The 19,127-nt window shown below is 50.4% G+C and overlaps 2 protein-coding genes across 2 annotated transcripts in view; one reads left to right on the top strand and one right to left on the bottom strand.

Annotated features, from left to right (window-relative positions):
* Positions 1-19,127, bottom strand: part of ASTN2 (astrotactin 2) — a 301,231-nt gene that overhangs the window by 114,332 nt on the left and 167,772 nt on the right. The window contains exons 13-15 of the mRNA XM_026860237.1: positions 15,437-15,561; positions 14,902-15,006; positions 13,199-13,378 (exon numbers count right to left, since the gene is read on the bottom strand). Coding sequence (XP_026716038.1) covers positions 13,199-13,378; positions 14,902-15,006; positions 15,437-15,561 — 410 coding nt within the window. The remainder of the gene's footprint in view (positions 1-13,198; positions 13,379-14,901; positions 15,007-15,436; positions 15,562-19,127) is intronic.
* On the top strand, positions 67-5,110 carry TRIM32 (tripartite motif containing 32). Its single transcript, XM_026860238.1, has 2 exons — positions 67-1,508; positions 2,363-5,110. The coding sequence occupies exons 1-2, from the start codon at positions 1,469-1,471 to the stop codon at positions 4,348-4,350; spliced, it is 2,028 nt and encodes a 675-aa protein (XP_026716039.1). The 5' UTR covers positions 67-1,468; the 3' UTR covers positions 4,351-5,110.

Genomic DNA, 19,127 nt, shown 5'->3' with positions numbered 1-19,127 from the left:
CCTCTGCCCCGAGCAGGAGCCCCCGGAGCCGGGCGGGGCGGGGGCGGTTCGCGGCCTGCGGGCGGGGGCTGCCGTAAACGCGGGGGGAAGGAGGCACAAGGCGGGTTGTGCAGCTCTACCCTGTGGTTTTCACTTGTTCCTGACACAAGCTATGAATTACAAGTGCAACTAGTTGTCTCGCTGCACACGCCAGCTAAAGGCTACAGAGTGAGAAGAAAAACTATGGCAGGAAATTTTTTTGAATATAAGGAAACCAAACTCACATAATTTACAGAGTTTTATAGCTTAATCCTCAGCTGAGGCTTTCTCCAATACTCTGCTCTGCGCCAGAGGAACTGCCTAGGGAGGGACTGATAGGCAAGAACAACTGTTAAGGAAACTTCCATGAAGGCACGACCGAGTGTGAGATAAAGATAAAAGTGCAGCAGTAAAAATAATTTCACATTACTAAGGCACATGCTGACATTCTGATAAAAGAGGTTTATACATGAAAAGAATGCTGTACAAATCATCTTTCTAAAAAGCCAACCTAACTTAAAACTAAACAAAGTCCCACTGCCACTGTTCTTCAGTGAAAATACTTATTGTAAAGGTGACTTTTTATGTAAATCTCTGGTGTATCTGGTGTCTGTGCTGCTCCCTCATCCTTCCCTAAGCAAGTCTTTTGACATATTTCCAAGGAAAATAAGCATAACGGATCTGGTATCCTGTGTTTCATTTTTAAAAATCGTTTTAAAATACAGATTTTTTTTTATCCCTCAGAGGAAGGGAAGAAAAAGCAGTGCCTAGTTTGCTGCTTCCCTGGCTGACATACAGCTAAGAAGAAAAGGGAAGCAAGCATATTCAGTGCCAGCGGCGGTGAGCGCCTGGACTGCACCCGGGGGCTGGGGATGTGACACCACTCCTGCCATCGTCGAGCCGAGGATCAGCTCCCAGCTTGGTACTTGGAGATTCTGCTACACCACTGAATTCCTTCCTGAAATATGGGCTTTAAAGGACTGTGGAATGCAGCTGATAAATTACAATGATTTTTTTTCATTCTCTGTATGAACATACAGAACTTTTCTTCATTGCAGTTGTATTCTCCCACTTGAGCAAATGGCAGACTGAAATACCGTGAACCTTTCTGTCTGAAACGCTCCCGAGGATGAAGCAGGCAAACCCAGCAGGGAAGCCAGAGCACTGCATGCATGCAGCCATTATTCAGAAAAAGCTGGCTGTTCACATCCCTCTGTGACTGTCTCTTAATTTTAAAGACTAACTACTTCTTTCTCCTCCCCTCCCCCTAGAAGAAATGTTTTCTTCCCCATTTCTTTTAATGGCTAAGCAATGCGATAGCAAAGGTATTGAAACCCAGTCTACTGAATAATAACTTAATGATGTGAACCCTGTTCTGTTCCTTTTGAATGGATGGCTGCTTCAGCGAGAGAGCTGCTGGGATCTGCTCCCCACTGTGAGGGATGTGAGGATGGAGAAACCTAGATTGAAGCTGAACGGCAACCAGAGTGGTATAAAACTGAACCAGAATACAAGAACGCTGCAAGACTGTAAAATAAGGAGAAATTATATGCACTTAAGCTTAGTTCAAGAACTAATAGTGAACACTTTGGAGTTGTTTGTTAACTCCATTACTGCAAATACCTGCTCGAACACTGCTGCGTCGAGCTGTGTTTAATTTGCATGCTGAAGCATGATGCAGCATGGCAGAGGTTAATGAAATACACTGGCGTAAAATCTTTGCTGTGTGTTTTCAGTATGTACAGTCACTCCCAGAACGAGTGGAAGCTGACAAATCATTCCTTCTGGTTTCACTTTCTGGCAAATGCATGAAACCTTGAAAATTTATTTTGGCTATCTGGAAAAGCAGAGTAAAGCAACCACATCTAGTGCGTTTGTATCTGATGTCACATCTGAATGCAGGTCTCCAGAGGTGATATATTAATGTCCTAAAGCGTTGCACCATCTGGTTCCTATTTTGATGCACAACATTTTGAATGCTTGGTTTAATCTCCCTGGGTTTCAGTAAATTATGTAAACTCGGAGGCTTGGCAGCGGGAGATGGGCACCATGAGGAGATGATTCAGTCATCAATATCTATTGGGCTTCCTTATTGCTGCCATTACACTTCTTTCAGTTCTACTTATAAATTTTGCAAGTGAATAATCATTGCACTAGGAGCTGCAAGTTAGTTGTGGAATTTGCCCACTCTGACATTAGTTATGACTAATCCATCCTTTCCAAATGTGGAAAAGCTAACTGGGCTTCTTTTTTCCAGGGCTGGGTGATAAATCAGAAATAAATTGTGTGTATGTGTAACTGCTGGTGATAACATAAATAATTTTTTTTTTTTCTTTCTGGACAGAATTGGAACACCTTGGAATAGATGTGAGTACAAGACTTTGTACCATGGCTGCCGCTCCTCACCTCAACTCGGATGCGCTGCGAGAGGTCCTGGAGTGCCCCATTTGCATGGAGTCCTTCACTGAGGAGCACCTGAGACCCAAGCTCTTACACTGTGGCCACACCATCTGCAAACAGTGCTTGGAGAAACTCCTAGCAAACAGCATTAACGGGATACGCTGCCCCTTTTGCAGCAAAATCACACGGATCACAAGCCTAGCTCAGCTGACTGACAATCTTACTGTGCTGAAGATCATAGACACCGCGGGACTGGGGGAAGTGGTGGGTCTTCTCATGTGCAAGGTCTGCGGGAGAAGGTTGCCGAGACACTTTTGCAAGAGCTGTAGCTTGGTTTTATGTGAGCCGTGCAAGGAGACATCGCACATGCCCCAAGGACATAGAGTCATTGCTATCAAAGAGGCTGCTGAAGAGCGTAGGAGGGAATTTGGGACGAGGCTTGCCAGACTTCGGGAGCTCATGGGTGATCTGCAGAAAAGAAAAGCATCTCTGGAGGGTGTTTCGAGAGATCTGCAATCGAGATACAAAGCAGTTCTGCAAGATTACAGCAAAGAAGAGCGCAAGATCCAGGAAGAACTGGCCAGGTCACGCAAGTTCTTCACCACCTCTTTGTCTGAAGTGGAAAAGGTCAATAATCAGGTAATGGAGGAGCAAGCTTATCTGCTGAACTTAGCAGAAGTGCAGATAATGTCTCGCTGTGACTATTTCCTTGCCAAAATAAAGCAGGGAGATATCGCTCTCTTGGAGGAGGCAGCAGACGAGGAAGAACCAGAACTGACGAACAGTCTCCCAAGGGAGCTGACTCTCCAAGAGGTTGAACTCCTGAAGGTGAGCCACGTGGGACCACTGCAGATCGGGCAGGTGGTGAAGAAACCCCGAACTGTTAACATAGAGGAATCGCTGATGGAAACTGCAGCATCCTCATCAGCATTGTTTAGGGAGCCTGACCTGGTGCAAGAAGAGGCCAGATGCACACCGAATTCCTCACCAGCCAAGCCACGGATGCCTGAAGCAGCCACGAGCATCCAGCAGTGTCACTTCATCAAGAAGATGGGCTCCAAGGGCAGCCTGCCAGGGATGTTTAACCTCCCCGTCAGCCTACATGTCACCCTGCAAGGCGAGGTGCTTGTGGCAGACCGAGGCAATTTCCGGATCCAGGTTTTCACCCGCAAGGGCTTTCTGAAGGAGATTCGCCGGAGCCCTAGCGGAATCGATAGCTTTGTACTGAGTTTCCTTGGAGCAGACTTGCCCAATCTGACTCCCCTTTCTGTCACCATGAACTGCCACGGCCTGATAGGTGTGACTGACAGCTACGATAACTCTGTCAAGGTCTACACCATGGATGGCCATTGCGTGGCATGTCACCGGAGCCAGCTGAGCAAGCCCTGGGGCATCGCCGCTCTGCCTTCCGGGCAGTTTGTAGTGACCGATGTGGAAGGGGGCAAACTCTGGTGTTTCACGGTGGACCGCGGCGTGGGGGTGGTGAAGTACAGTTGCTTATGTAGCGCAGTGCGCCCAAAGTTCGTCACCTGCGATGCTGAGGGGACCATATACTTTACTCAAGGGCTGGGGCTTAACCTGGAGAACCGGCAGTACGAACACCATTTAGAAGGAGGCTTTTCAATTGGCTCTGTTGGCCCTGATGGACAGCTGGGACGCCAGATTAGCCACTTCTTCTCTGAGAATGAGGATTTCAGGTGCATTGCTGGGATGTGCGTCGATGCCAGAGGAGACCTCATTGTTGCTGACAGCAGCCGTAAAGAAATCCTGCATTTTCCTAAAGGAGGTGGCTATAATATCTTAATCCGGGAAGGACTCACCTGTCCCATTGGTATCGCCATTACTCCCAAAGGGCAGCTGCTGGTGCTGGACTGTTGGGATCATTGCATTAAGGTCTACAGTTACCATCTGAGAAGATATTCTACTCCTTAAAGGCATGTCTTTAGGTAAAGCCTCTTTTGGCAGCAGAGATTCTTCCAGCCTCCTTCTGATCTGTCGGGAAGTGGTGTCAGGCGTTCGGGAAGATTGTGCTGTAACTGAAGGAGGTTTGGCACAGAGGCCATCATGCTTTGTGTTTAGAAACAAAATAGCTGATGTGGTGGTGGTCTGCTTTTTCTTCTTCTTTACATAAAATCCATACAATAAAAAAGAACAAGCATGAGTGAAAGGATCCATCCTTCTGGAGTATTGGTTCCTTCCTAAATGACTGGTCACTCCATAAACCTTCTCCTTTTGCCACATCTCCTAGATTTCCAGCTTCAACTGTTGTATCTTTCTTTGTGCCATAAACACTGACTGACTGCTCTAAATCATCTTCCCTTGGAGGACTAGAGAGGCAATCCTCTTCTCGCTGTGGTACTCACAAGGAACCGGGTAGCAGTTGTCTGGGCAACTACTAGAGAAAGCAATTTCTGATTGCAGCACTGCATAAAACGAAATAGCCCTCTTAAACTGCACAGAGATGGAGCTTTACTTTCAAACTGACAAGGGAGGGTTTTCTCTCTCCATTTTTCTGGTATTCAGGAGATCGCCCCTGTCGTGCCATTTGTGAACCGTGTCTGTTCAGTGTGAAGTGAGTACTGTGCAATCATGGGAGACCAAGCTGAGCCAGAAAACTTCCCTCTGATGGCAACAGGGCTTTTATTGTACTACTAGGAGTTCTGCTAGGTAGAAGGGGTAAAAAGGGAGGGGGCTGGAGGAAAAAAAAAGGAGGGGAAACCTATGGTTGATACTTGCTGTTGTTTTATTATTAAATGTATCCTGAAAACTGTCTTTGGAAGGTAACGTCTGGTATCTAGAGCTTCAGGGGGAGGGGGGAAGGGCTGGAAGAGTCAGACTGGGAGGTTGTAGTAAATGAGATTAAATGCAGCATATTGTACGTTCACCTGCACTTCACTATTCTGCATTCCAGGCCATTGCGTTTAGCGGTAGGTTTCCACTCATCTGCACTTTGTCTGTGCAAGCTACTGCTGAGATGGGGGGGGAACTTTCACTTTTATTTTAATACTTGGAAGCACGTCCATCGGTACATTGCCTTTTTTTCCCTTGCACAGCAAAACACTACATTCCTCAGATTTTTTTTTTCACAGCACCAGCAGGCACCAGAGTTCATGTTCATCACGGCTTTAGGCCAAATGAAGCACAAAACTGCAGCTGTGTGAACCAAGGCCCCCACAGTGCTACTCTCCTGGCTGATAAATGTGTACCTCAGTGTGGTGCTGCTCGCTTAGAATAGTTTATTGAAGGAAAGATGCATTTAAATAGGGCACAGTGGTAGCATGTTAATCTGCCTCAAATAATAGTTACACCGCAGTGCATTTATTTGTTGCTATCAACAACGTAGTTGCAAATTTTGGGGCACGACAGACAACATAAAAGCTGATTTTATGGTGGCTGCCGTGCTACAGCAAATTGTTAGCTACTTGTGCTACATGTATGCAACAGGTGATTTTTTTTTTTTTTTAAGCTCCCATCTACATTCCCCTATTGAAACAACAAAGTAAAACAGGCTTCAGAGCCGCTGCTGCTCTGGCCACTTGTTTGGCAGTTAGAGGGTTTGCAGAAGAAATGTTGGGAGCAGATTTTGGTGGGTTTTGTTTTTTGGTTGGGTTTTTTTTTTTTTCTCTCCCTCTTCTGCTCAGCCAAAGCACTGAAGAGAGACAGCACAACAAACACCCAGCTGTGTGATGGAGGTGCCCCTCCATCAGGGCTACTTCTGATGTCTCGCTAGAATTTGCTGAGAAAAGCTTGCAGAGAAGGGAGTAGGAGCTAAGACTCTAGCACAGTAGATGGTGCTGAGGGACCCCAAGGGAACTGAACCCCCCCTTCCTCCTGAGCTGCTCCGTTGTGTTTGCCAAGGCCACCAACTTGCACATTATTATTTACATTCTCTGCTTCTCTTTTTTGGGAGGGAGGGGGCAGTTGCCTAAGGTCTGTAACAGCAATCTGGGGAGCCAATCTCATCTTGCGTTTATGTTTTGGGGAGATGATGACTATTACTGGGCCCTTCTGCAGTTAATTACATTGTAACTCAAGGCATTTTTTTCCAGTATTATGGTAATAGCAGTTCCTCTCCTACTGATCTCTTTTAAACATTTCTGCTGTTTTTAAGAACTGCTCCAAGCAGGAAGCTACCATGGACCTGAATAATTGAAGCAATATTATCTATGATAATATGTACCTCTGTCATTTTCTGTTCCAATGAATTTATTTTTTTTTTGCAATAAACATCACACTACTAGCAATAACATTTCCTGGAGTGCTTGAAGGGACATAAAAGCTGGTCCAGTAAACTGAGCAGTTGGTTACCCCAGCCTGTTCCTGGTTACACAGTTCAAACAAAGCGTCTGTCATCTGCTTCTCACTCAGATTCAAGAAAAATAACACTACCCTGCGATGCACTGGTGGGCCAGGACACTGCGATCGGCGCCTGGGGGTGTGTGTCGCCTGCAGCTTTTCTAGTTTTGGGTTTCAGGCAGAAAAGGGAAAAAGAAAACCTGCTGTCCCTCGCCTGGGGTACGCATGTCCCCTGACAAAACTCGACAGAGACTGCGAGATGATTTTGCAGAGCTCTATTTCTTGCTGTGGTGCCCCCACACAATGTTGTAATCGTCTGCCAAACGAGATGAAATGGAGTAATTAAGGACTGTGATGAAATAGTTTGGCTTCTGCTCTCTACCTGGAGAAAGAGTTTGTCTGGTTATACGTATGTGTTTGGTCTTTAAAGATTGTGTAATAAAGGAAAAATTGATCCAATTAAAAGCACATTGCAGCAAACGGCTCATTTTCTTATTAAAAACACTTCATCTCCTCCCTTTGGTGGCAGATTGGATTTTATGGCCAGTGGGGATTAGACTTGGGAACACGATGACTTCGAGACCCCTTTTATTCCATCAGGTTACAGAGGATAAATCTGATCTCCTTGGCAGGTCTCATGTAACTTTATCTGACACTTCCCTACCCACCTCATAAACAAATAGTAGAGTTTCGTGTCTTAAGTCACACTGATACTCCCACAAGGGCAATATCTTACTTTTCACTGTAGCCGATACCTGATGTTTTAAAGGTCTGGCCCAAATTCACTGGCACTGAGCGCTCGGTAACGGGATGTGGAAGCCTGGCTGAAGGCTTCAGCACCCATGTCCCAGGCTTGTCGAGGGGCTTTCTGGCTCGGCTCTGCCCTGCTGAGAGGTGATGTATTTTCTGGGGCTGGTAGGAGGGCTGCTGTGAGACTTCACCTATTATTGTGGATCGTTCTGATAAATGCTGCAAAAAATCCTATTAGAAACAATGTATTTAGGTGGAGCCAAGGGAGAGCTCAGCAGTTTGCCGCTCCGCATTCAAAGGTATCAGTACGTCAGCAGCATGTGCAGGTCCTCCCCTGGTCCTGCTACCCAGCTGGGTTTGCTGATCTGGGTGAGGGCTTTTATCACTTGGCCTCATCTCAGATGACATGAAGCAGCTCTTTAAACAGATACGAGTTGCTGGTTTATCAAACGTATACGATCCTTGCAGAATAACTGCCATGCTGGTGCTGTTAGATTTACCCTGCCGTTTTACAAGAAGATATGATTTCTTAGGGCAGCGGCAGCTAAGCCCCCAACATTTGTTCTGGGCAGCAACCGACAGCCAGGGTTTCTAAGGGGACGAGGGGGAGAGCCTGTTTCTTAATCAAAGGGGGCAGAGCTACAAAAGTAAAAATAAAGCCAGATGCTTTGAGCCTTTTCTATTGTATAGCTTAAGTGATTTTTCTGGGTCATTACTCAATGAGAGGATTTAAAGTTATTTCATTTTGCACAACTAATTACTCTACTTGCCTGGCAATTTTGGATTACAATGAGCAGTGCATAAGGTCATTTAGCAGACTGAGTCACAGCACATATTTTAGTCTAAACTAAATTTCACGGCAACCAGCTAGATTGTTTTTTTTCTTCTCTGAACAAAATGTCAAAATCTGAGGTTTTGAAATAAATATAATGACATAAACCACAAGCAAGTAAGAGTGTTAAAAGATAATAGAGTGGTTGTTTATAGGAACAGATCTCAAGGACTAGGAGATTCCATATGCTTTACTTCTGACCAAGCAGGTATAAGGGAAAGTTATTATCTCATTTAATAGATGCAAAGCTTGCCTTACAGCTTTCTTAATGCACCTGATTGTGTCTAGGAAATGAAAACAAAAGGTTCCTGTGGACTAGTTCAATCTTAATTGTGTTAGAGCAGTATCAGACCTGAAGGGAGATGAATGAGACCTTGAGAGACAGAAGGGATCCACAGACCCTACTCAGAAAAATATGAACTGCTATTTTAGCAGAGCTTGAGGCTGTATCCTTAATATGGCTTGTATTTTTGGAGATCTTTTGTCTAAACAAAGACACAAGAAAGCACAAAAACTGTAACCTCCTAAAGGTAAATACAACCAATGACATATGGTCCAAGAGAAGAGCAGCAAGTATCAGAGAGGCTGGTGGTCAAAAACCTGAGGGAGTGTGATGGGACGTGTCAGGGCACAGCCCCTCCATGGACTATTTTAATAAATGATCTGTTACTGAGAGGGAACATTCACAATTGTAGCAGCCACTTTCAAAGCTCAGCTTGTGGAGTGCCCAGCGTGGCTGGGTAACCTCAGCCAAGGAACCTCTTTCTAGAGATCTTAGGAAATGCAAGAAAAACAGACAATTCACTCAGTGCAGGGATAAAGCACTACTGCAACCTAGCAGCTGGGTAGTGAAACCCTCTGAATCTGCTCCAGCCTTGCAGATCAGCACCCTTCCCGCTCCCCAGCCGCACATCTCCCAGGTCCTTGGTGGCAAGGGAGCGGAGCTCCACACGCCTGTGTGCTGTTCCACGGCAGCATGCCACTTGCACACCGTTTCTTTTTCCAACTTCTCCCAGCTGGAGAACAAAAGTCTCCCACAGCGAGGCTCAGCTATTCTGCACCATGTGAAGGGAAAGAGTTGTCACTCAAATGCTTGACAAGATGAGACCCTCCACGTTACTGCTGATAATGTCTCCATTTTCTCTTAAGTGCCAGAGCACTTACAGACATTTGTTCTGCATTTTGTGTATCGCAGTGGGAATGAGCAAGCTAGGACAGCTCTTGGGGAAATCCCACCGGGGCTGTCAGATTTTGCCATCAGAGCAGCTCTTCCCTTCCCCTACCCAAGCTCTCCTCCTCCTCCTCATCCAGCCAGACCAAACGGCCACAGAGCAGCCAGTCTCTGACAGACCTTTAGCAGGGATTGAAGCAGTCCCTGGCAGGTGGATTTGTTGGATGGAGGGATTGCTCTCTTTCCTCCTGTACATTTTGTGACTGTCTTTGTGGTGAGTTGACCCCCAGCCTCTACCTCCAGCAGTTTTATCGCTGATAAATAGTGTGGAATAGCTCGATTTGGGTCAGCAGTGCTGGCTGTGTCCCTTCCCAACAGCTTGCCCACCCCAACCTACTTGCTGCAGGGACAGAGTGGGAAAGAGAGGAAGCCTGGACGCTGTGCAAGCACTGCTCAGCAGCATCCAACATACTGGGGTGTTATCAACACTGGTTTAGCCACAGATCCAAAGCACAGCACCCCAGGGGCTGCGACAAAGCCAGTTCACTCCATCCCGGCCAGACCCACCACATTCTTACACACAACTGGAGGTGGCTGAGGGCATAACGTTTGGTCCAGCTGCCAAATGAAGATGCTCACACCATTGGTACGAACTTAATCAGCTGCCATGAGTGTTAAATGCTGGCTTTAAGGGGAAAGGAAACCGATGTGGGCTCCCACGGGTGGCACAGATCAGTGGCCAGGTTGATCTCAAGGTCCCTACTTGGAGGCCACTCTGATGAGTTAAAGCACTGCTTGGCTGCACAGAGCTAGAGCAAGAAGCCCAAAACACGGGCTTTTAATAACTCTGCATGACAGAAAATTGGGGTTTGATTGTCTTTGCTCTTGGGCTAATACAGACACTGGGGGTGAGCCTGGGTGATGTTTCCACGCCTGCCCTGGAAGGAGCACAGTCCTCGGTGTGCCGCAGCCATGCAGGCAGGCAGCACGCCTCCGTGCCTCTCTGCTGCTCTCATTTACAGGATTCACTCCTGCAAATCCTTAAGAACAAGGGCAGGAGGTTCCCTCACCTCCCCCCAGCACACAGCTTATCTACTTGCAGGAGGAAGGGGAACATTTTGCCTTTCTACAGGCAGAGCAGCCTGCAAACGCGGGCGATGCCTGCAGCCCGCCCAGCCCGGCAGGGTGGTGGGTCCAGGCAGCGAGAAGGCACCAACTTTCTGCTGCTCCCGGCGAGAGCTGGATCGCTTTCTCCTCTGTTTGGCTGAAGGCAGAGCTCTGCAGACACCAACCCACGTCATGGGCGGCTGTGTCGGCTGCGAGCGCGGCGTTTGGGCTGCTCCAGCCTCGGCAGAGAGCCAGCGCCTGGCCCGGCACTTTACAAGGAGTCCGGCTGCCAGCGGCGCAGTCTCTTCTTCGAGACCATGTTTTCAATTAGGGCTTGACACGCAGATTGTGCGTTTTATTGGCGGAGGCCTCCTCCTGAGGCCTGCCGATTGATTTATGAAGTTGATTAAAATATTAAAATAATTCTGTGCGATGCTGCAAACAGGCTGCAATGTGCATTTTTATCATATTTGGTGCCGTTCCAATTAGCCTGAGACTCTCTTCTCCCCCTCCTCTTCTGACCTGCTTTGTTCACTAACAAATTATGGTTATCCTGCCCTTACTTTTGTATTTATTAGAGATGATGCATATGTGCGCTCTCTGAGCAGTTCCGAAACGGGCTGACTAACAGCGTGGAGCCCGGCAGGCCAGAGCTGTTTCTGAGTGGAGAAGGCATCCAGAACAGTCTATCTGGAACTATTTATTCCAGTCCTCCTTATGTCACTGGCAAAATGAGGGTAAATCAGTGGGGAAGCTGGGAATAAAATCCGTCTACCATAAACAGCAAGCTCTTTCTCTTAGCTAACTGGGGTTTCTCCAGGAGAGAGCCCTGGATTTCCCATGACACCTTCTTCTCTGTCCACAGAGCTGATCTCCCCTGGTATCGCCAAGAGCCCTGAACATCCTGATGTCCTGCCAAGAGCATATTCTGGCCTTCCAAGGGCTAAGTACAACATTCATCCCCTCTGCAGTACTGACAGCCCCAAAGTTCAACCTCACCAACCCCACCAGCTACCAACGTCACAGATGGAGCCACGCACGAAGAACAAGGCCAGAGCCAGCACCCCACAGCCAAATGCTGCACGGTCAGGAATTCGGTGCTTATGTCCAAGGACATCCATGCAAAACCTCCAGGGACCCCTGGGGTCCCATAAACACTTTGGTGCTTTGTGGGTGGTGGGAAAGGATGCCCTGGATTCCCCCGGGGCAGCCCTGCAAGCAGCACGGGAGGGGCACAGCTCCAGGGGTGCGTGCAGGAGCTGGGTGGGGAGCAAGGGAGCCCGCCTCGGTCAGCTGCATACCATGGACTAAAAAGGAAATTATTTTCTCAGTGAGGAACTGCTCGCCTTCAGGCCCTGTGCCACCACGGGGCTTTGTGGTTGAGCTCCAGGGCGAACCACTGCCCCTGGCAAGGGGGAAGGTGGGGGCTCAGAAATGGGAGATATTTCACCACCGGATCAAGCGTTACCACCATTCATCTCCCGTCTGGCCCCAAGACTGTGAAACAGTGGCGATGCTCACGCCAGGCCCAGACTGCAGCGTCCACCTCTCGTTCCCACCCAGCATCTCAGAAGAAACCCTGTGTCTGCAGAAACAGCACTGGGACCGTGGAGCCACTCCGGGTTTGTTCCCCAGTGACACGTTTGCCTGGGGACTGCAGGGAGTGTGCCCCGGTGATGAATAACATCACAAGCATGTAAACAACACACCTCCACGACGCTTTGTCCTGCTAAACAGGGGCATTGCTACAGCAAGCTTCATTTATCACTATTTAAAACCCAAACAAACGAGTACAGGGTGTTATAAATACACTTACAAGACTAGTGCGCTGGGAAGGCGGAGGGAAAAAAATGAGCAGAAAGGAACAGAGGCGGCGGGCAGGAGCACACCTCTGTCTGCTGGCTCACATGAAGCGAGGCTGCTCTCGGCAGCGCCTGCGGGGCAGGATGCAAGTGCCTTGACGGCCTCCGTTACCATCAGCCCTACGACGGGCCCTATGAAACACCACAGATGTTTTTCAACAGAAAAATATCAGAGCCAGGAATATCCCCAGCTCCCTGGAGGAGAGAGATGAATTGGCAAATGGAAGGCTACAGCGATAAGGGAGTTTTTATAAACATAACCTAATTGTATTACTTCAAAGTCCTGAAGTTTATTGCCCTGTTTAATGATGTGTCTCGTTATTTATGGTGTAGCACAATGAGTCTGCTATTGATTTAATACACTTCCTTAAAGACTGTCATTGTCACAAGCAATAAAAAGAAGCCATTCTGAGACAGCTCAATTATGTCACATCTCCATCACCCGACCCCGAGCACCCCCGGCATGTGGGGGCCACCGCAGTGGGGCAGGGGCCTGGTGGTGAAGTAGGTCACCCCGGGGAAGGAGGGACCCAGAGTGCGGCAGCTGGGGCAGGAGCAGGCAGGATGGGTTCCCTGGCTCAGGGATGCTGCCCACAGACACATGCCACCATCTCCTGCACCAGTTTGGTACAAGTCTCCTGGCTGCACCCGCTCACCAGCATGCTGATGGTGTATGCATGGGGAAGAGAGGGTGATGGCTGGAAAACAGCACGAATGATAACCAGCAGTTGTGCCCCTGCCTGTTCCCGCCGCCCTCCTCACCTTTCTGGTACTGCAGCCAGAGCTGCTGCTGGACCTTCTTGCTGGGGAAGTGGATGGTGCAGCTGAACTCGGAGCCGTACAGTGCCTCTGCGATGTAGTGGGAACCAAACTGCTGGATGAAGGAGAGCAGCTCCTCCCGGCTGCTGTCCTTGTTCAGGATCTTCAGGATGTTTGCGAAGCCTGTGGGAGGGAGGCAGGGATCAGCAGGTTGGCCAGCCTGGGCTGCCAGCCACAGCCCGTGGGGAAGGAGGCCCACAAGATCCCCTGTCCGAGACATACAAGTCCCCCTGTGGGTGCAAAGTGCAGTTCCTCCTCTCTTGACTCCAGGGTCTACATGTTCCTTTGGAATCCACAACCTGCTATCTACCCCAGGCTGTGGTTCTGTCATCCTTCTATGGTTCCTCTCCCTAAAAGACTTCTCCAATCATTTTACAGGGATGTGCATGGGAACAGGTATGCACGCACACACACACCCAAACACCCTCCCGCCAGCTCTGACCTGCTTTTCAGGCTGCTGGGACAGCATCAACAGTCCCCCCAGAGCATGTGCTTGGCCTTTGCTTTGCTAGAACCATAACTAGAGATGTTCTTCTGGTGTAAGGACAAATTTATTACAGATTGCACTGCAGACGATCCCCAGTATCCTTCACAACTGGTAACTGTTTTTAGGAAAGCTGGAGATAGCCCTGAGGTGCAGCTCTGTGGGTGCACCAGGGTCCGGGACATCTCTTGAGCAGTGCCCTGCAGTGCCTGTGAAGACAGAGGGGACTGCTGGCATGGGACATGGACATGGACCCCTCACTGCTCTACAGAGATGAAATATCATGGAGGCATTGGTGACTGCACAGCATCTTGGCATCATTTAATGCTGGCTGATATCATCGTTCTGGCTCAGTGGTGGAACTGAAAACATACTGCAAGAAAATACGTCATAACTGTTACCAAAATGAGGTTATCTGGCTGGTTGGTTGGTTATTGAAAGAGAAGGTTGGTTTAATAAAAAACTAGAAGAATTCATTTTGAGCTGAACCCAAGTATTTCGTTCAGCTCTGAGCAGGTTATTTCATCCTGGGGCTGTGCAGCCTGTCTGCACTAAATCTTTTTTTTTCTTTCTCCATTTGAAAACAGGTTGATTTTTAAATAAAAAAATGCTGTTTTGAAATGAAAAGGCAAAACATTTCAGGTCGCAACAAAATGTTTCAGCATTTCTGAAACAAAGTGTGTAGCTATGAAAATGTGGAAGTGAAATGTTTTGACGTTTGCAGGATCCTCCCGCCCACCCCTTCTTCATCTGCGACTCCCTGCTTTATATGACCTGCATTTACAAGCACTTTGGGTCCTTTTGAAACTACATTTTTTCAAGAACTTATTGGGTTTTGTACATACACATATACACAGACTCCCCCACATAAATCCTCCCTGCAGTGTTGCCTCTTAGCTTGATCCTGGCTCTGACCTCAGCTTTTGGTTTGTGCGACTGAGCTGCACAAGCTCCCTGTTTCAGTTTTCCCCCTGTAAAAAGGAGAAAAATCTTTCTGCCTGCCTCTGCAGCAGTGCTGGGAGTGCCAGTTACTGTTTGAGCAGAGCCTGGAGGTGGGAAATGCTGGTGAGATGCTCGGCACAGCTGTGCCTTGGGGCAGAAGTCCACCACCTGCCCACCCGCCCATGTAGGCACACATCTCCCTGCCGCTAGAAGCCCTCACCTGCAGAGAGGGTGATGGAGCTGAGCTTCACCCTGTAGAGGTTGCTCCTGACCCTCCAGTGCTGCACCATGGGGTAGCCCATCGCCTCGTCGTACTTGATATCCCCTGCAAAGGAAGAGCTGGTGCTCAGCCCCTGCCGACACGGCAGTCACGATCTGGGAAAGGCTTTTACACTCACACGGAGCAATTGCTTTGCTACAAGCCACTGGGGTGAGAAACGGGATGGTAGCAGGGATGGTGACTTCCTCCGGCGGTCACACCATGGGGCCCCCGGGCGGCTGGCAGGACCAGCACTGTGACGGCTGCGGCTGCCCGGAGCTCGCAGGGAGCGGGGAGCTGCCTTGCCGTGCTGGGGAGGACACGCACAGCCTGTACGCTGCTGCTGCCCCAGCTACACCGCAGGGATGCCATGAAGGACCCTGAGACACTGCAGGTGCTGATGCACCTCGGGGACCAGCTGGGATCCAGGGTGGGAGAAGGGGCTGGCACTCCTGCGCTTGCCCCCAGCGGGGCTGAGCCCTGGGGCAGCTCGTACCGGTGAGAAGCTGGAGGTCGGGAAGGGGCTCTGAGAGGACGCCACGGCACTGTTCCTCCACGGGCAGTGGGATCACCATGAGGCCGTCGGCCAGCTGGGGAAAGTCCTTGATGAAGTTATTCTCCCTGCAGAGAGAAAAAGACAACTGCAAAGCAACGATGCAGGCCACGGCCGGGCAGGGGGGCTGAGCTGCCCCGGCAGCACGGGGAGGGATGGCTCAGGAGGGCAAGGGACATCTCCCGCGAGCAGGAGGCCTAACAGGGGATGGGGTTTGCAGCCCCCACCGCCGGCCACCCCGGCTGTGCAGCCCTCTGAGGCGATGCTTAATGAGCTCCCCATGGACTGTGGCTGCGTTAGCTCCCCGGCAACACGGGGTTGCTCTCAGCCTGGGGACTTGGCCACTGGATTTGGCCTGGATTTGCAAAGTATGTCCCTGGAGAGGGGTGAGACAGCAGCAAGGACAAAGGAATGGCTGTTACACCCCAAAACTTCCCCTTTCCACCGCATGCAGAATCTTTCCAGTACAGGACCATGACTAAGCATCAGACCAAGCCCCTCTGTGGCTCCCCACCCCAGTCAGAGCATCACCGCCGCAGCTTTGCGCCCAGATCACTGGCTCTCCAAAAGGAGGAAAAGGTACATTTATAGACACCAAAAAAAGTCAGTGTGTGCAGCTCACAGTGCGATTTTACCACACATGTGGGATCTTTTCTAACCTTGGCAGGTATAACATTGTATAATAGGCCCCTAATGAATTGTTTCTAGAACAACGATACCGGGGAAATTATTTGAAATGGTGAACAGACAGTTCTCTGGGAGACAAACCACCCCTAGCAAGTGAAATGCCTCACGCCTGCGCAAAGGAAACACGAGGGGGGATTTTAAATATTGATCTTAAAGCCAAAATATAGGCCAGGAGGCTCTGCATCCTCTGGGTGCAGAGACAAAAGGGCAGCAGAGCAGAAAAAAGGGAGGTTCCTGCAAAATCAGGTCAGCCCCAGGAGCTGGGGCGAGGCTCATGCCTGCCCCAGCTGCATTTTTCTGAATAGATTTTCCTTTAAACAGCTGATGGTTTCACTCCCCTTCCTGATTTACCCCCCACAGCCTGTCCCTGGGGGGAATGCTCCATCACCCCATGATCATATAGCTCCTTGGCCATCTCCAAGGGTCCCACTTCAGTGAGATGCCAAGCTGGTGGAGCACTTCCCTGGGCCCTCCTGCTGCTCCAGGGCTGGGATACGGCCAGTGCAACCTGCACCAGTGGCGAGCAGGAGGCTGTTGGCCTGTGCAAACAGCCTGGGGATGCTCCTGGCCCCAAGGCAGAATGGAGCTGCAGGTGGGGACACACAAGTGGGGCCAAGCATGGCTGTGCAAGGCAGCTCTGCCACCAGGCACCAGGCAGCAGCCTGCCTTCCTGCTGCACCTGTGTCTCAAAGCTGCCGGCACCTTATTGCATCTCAGGAGCTTCCCTCTAGGTACTGATGGAGAAAAAGTGGTTTATATGTCTGAGGGAAAAAGCCTCTCTCTCACACACGTGCTCACAAATCTCCTATTGATCACGCCGAGTGCGGGATCCCCATGGCAGAACTGTGCTTTGCTGTTCTGAGCCCTTTGCTGTCTTAGAGATGCAAATAGGGAACTGCAATTACTGCTGGAGCCGGGGGCTGTGTGGGTGGTGGGAATCAGGGGCTGCAAAATTAGGCAAGTCGGTAGGGAACACGGGAAGGAGCATGTTGGTGTCTCTGCTGCTCTGCCTCAGCAGAAAAGGGAGAAAAGCATTAGGGCTACCAAATCCCAAAGCCCTGGAGAGGTGTGATGCTGCACTGTGGAAGCGGGATGCAGCTGTGCTGACCCCGCCTGCCACCCCAGAGCACGGGGACTGTCCCCTCCCCAACAGGTCAGCCCTGCACCCTGCACCCAGCGGGGAGCACAAGGGACAGGTGGGTGACATCAGAGGCCTGCCTGGGTCCTCATCCACCTCTGAGAGGACCAGGAGGGGATGCCCAGGACAATGACACTGGCTTGGTGGCACCTTCCCAAGCCCTCTCCCATCACCTCACAGGAGGGGACAGACCTGTCAGTGCCAGAACAGCTCAGTTGTGGGAGACAGAAACATGTGGCTTGGCAGACACCAGAAGACTGTGTTAACCCAGCACGCTGCACCTGAGCATGAGGCAGAGAAGATGTGAGGAAGCAGCCGCTCCTCCTCCCCCGACATGAACTCCCCAGACCATCTCGCCACAGCCACCCTTGCCACAAGCCTGAGGACCAGCTGTCCCTGGGCTTGAGCCCAGCTCATCTGGGTGCCAGGACAGCCCCTGGGTGGTGGCCCAAGTGCGGGCAGCTAAGGAGGAGACACACGCTGGTGTGCAGGGAACCTGCATGCAGCGGCTGCTGCTCAGAGCTGATGCCTCTATGAAAAAGTATTTACTGAAAAGCCACGCTCTGCGGTGCTGCTTGCTGTAATGCCATTTGCTTTAACTGCTCCGCAGTCAAAAGGTCGAGGAAAAACAAGGGGCAAGACTGAGTTGAGGCGTGGGCATACAAACCAGCACCTGCCCACAACATGCTCCCATAATGGGAGGGAGCAGTGGTACAAGGCAAGACTCCAGGAGCACTTCGATGATGCATTTTTGCTACCAACCTCTTCCTGCACCCCCTCCCTTCCTCCTCCCCTCCATCCCCCTGCTCCCTGCCACCCCAAAGGGGGGATTAGCCAAGGCTGCGCAGGGGGAAGCCCTTGCTGGGTGCAGGGTCTGGGCACAGCACAGCCCCCCTGCAGAGTCCTGCCAGCCTGCACCGTGCTGAGTCCTCACTGCAGCTGTGGGTGCAGGAAGGCAAACTGGGAGGGCAAGATGAAGGGGACCCCCAAACCCGCTTGTGCCAGGCGGCTGGTGCACGGGGTGGTGCAGAGGTCACTGTGCCACAGAGCTGCAGCCGGCAGAGGGCTGCCGCTCCTCTTCCACCGCCCCTTATTAATAACCCTGCGGCTCGCAGCGCTGCTCGCCATAGAGGCACAAAAAAGAGTTTCTGCCAGGCTTTTGTGCTCTCTGGAAGCTCTGATCAAAGCCGTCAGGCTCTGTGTGAGGGGCAGGGACACAAATGAGGAAGGGATGTGGCAGCATCTCGATGCATGTGCTGCCACACGTGTCTCCTCCACCCGGGGCACGGCTGAGCCGCTGGCACTTCCCCAGGGGTTCAACCTGGGCTCTTGCCAAGCGGCACAGTGGCACCTTCATGACCTCGTGGTTCCTACCAGCAGTGCAACCAGGTTTATTCTGATGGGAATAGCACCTGCTAGCCCCACAGCATCCTCCTCTGTCTCTTGTTCTGCCCCCCAGCATCTCCCCAGCCCTCACGGAACAGATGCCCGATACTCACAGGAGTAGTGAGCGTGCTGGTCTCTCCAGCGTGACACACACTGAATCTGCCCATCGACTCGCTGCACTCTCCTGGTGGGGCTCTGAACATCTCTTAGGGAATTTTACAAATACTGAGTCATTATACAAAGAAATACTGTTTCTCCCTCGCAGCTCTGGTCCCTCAGTAGCATCTGACCCTGAGTACGTCCCTGCCTTTGGAAGGAGCAGACTTCCAGATAAATGAGTCTCAGTGCTGGGAAAGGTCAAATGGCCAAAGGCTTTACTGAGCTCTTGTACTGGCAGGGTGGGCTGAGGAGGAAGGCAGTCAC

The sequence above is a fragment of the Athene cunicularia genome (assembly GCF_003259725.1).
Source record: "Athene cunicularia isolate RWA chromosome 17 unlocalized genomic scaffold, athCun1 chr17_part1, whole genome shotgun sequence".
In the NCBI taxonomy this organism is placed as follows: Eukaryota; Metazoa; Chordata; class Aves; order Strigiformes; family Strigidae; genus Athene; species Athene cunicularia.
The sequence above is the reverse complement of the archived record's forward strand: the minus strand, read 5'-3'. Positions and strand labels throughout refer to the sequence as shown.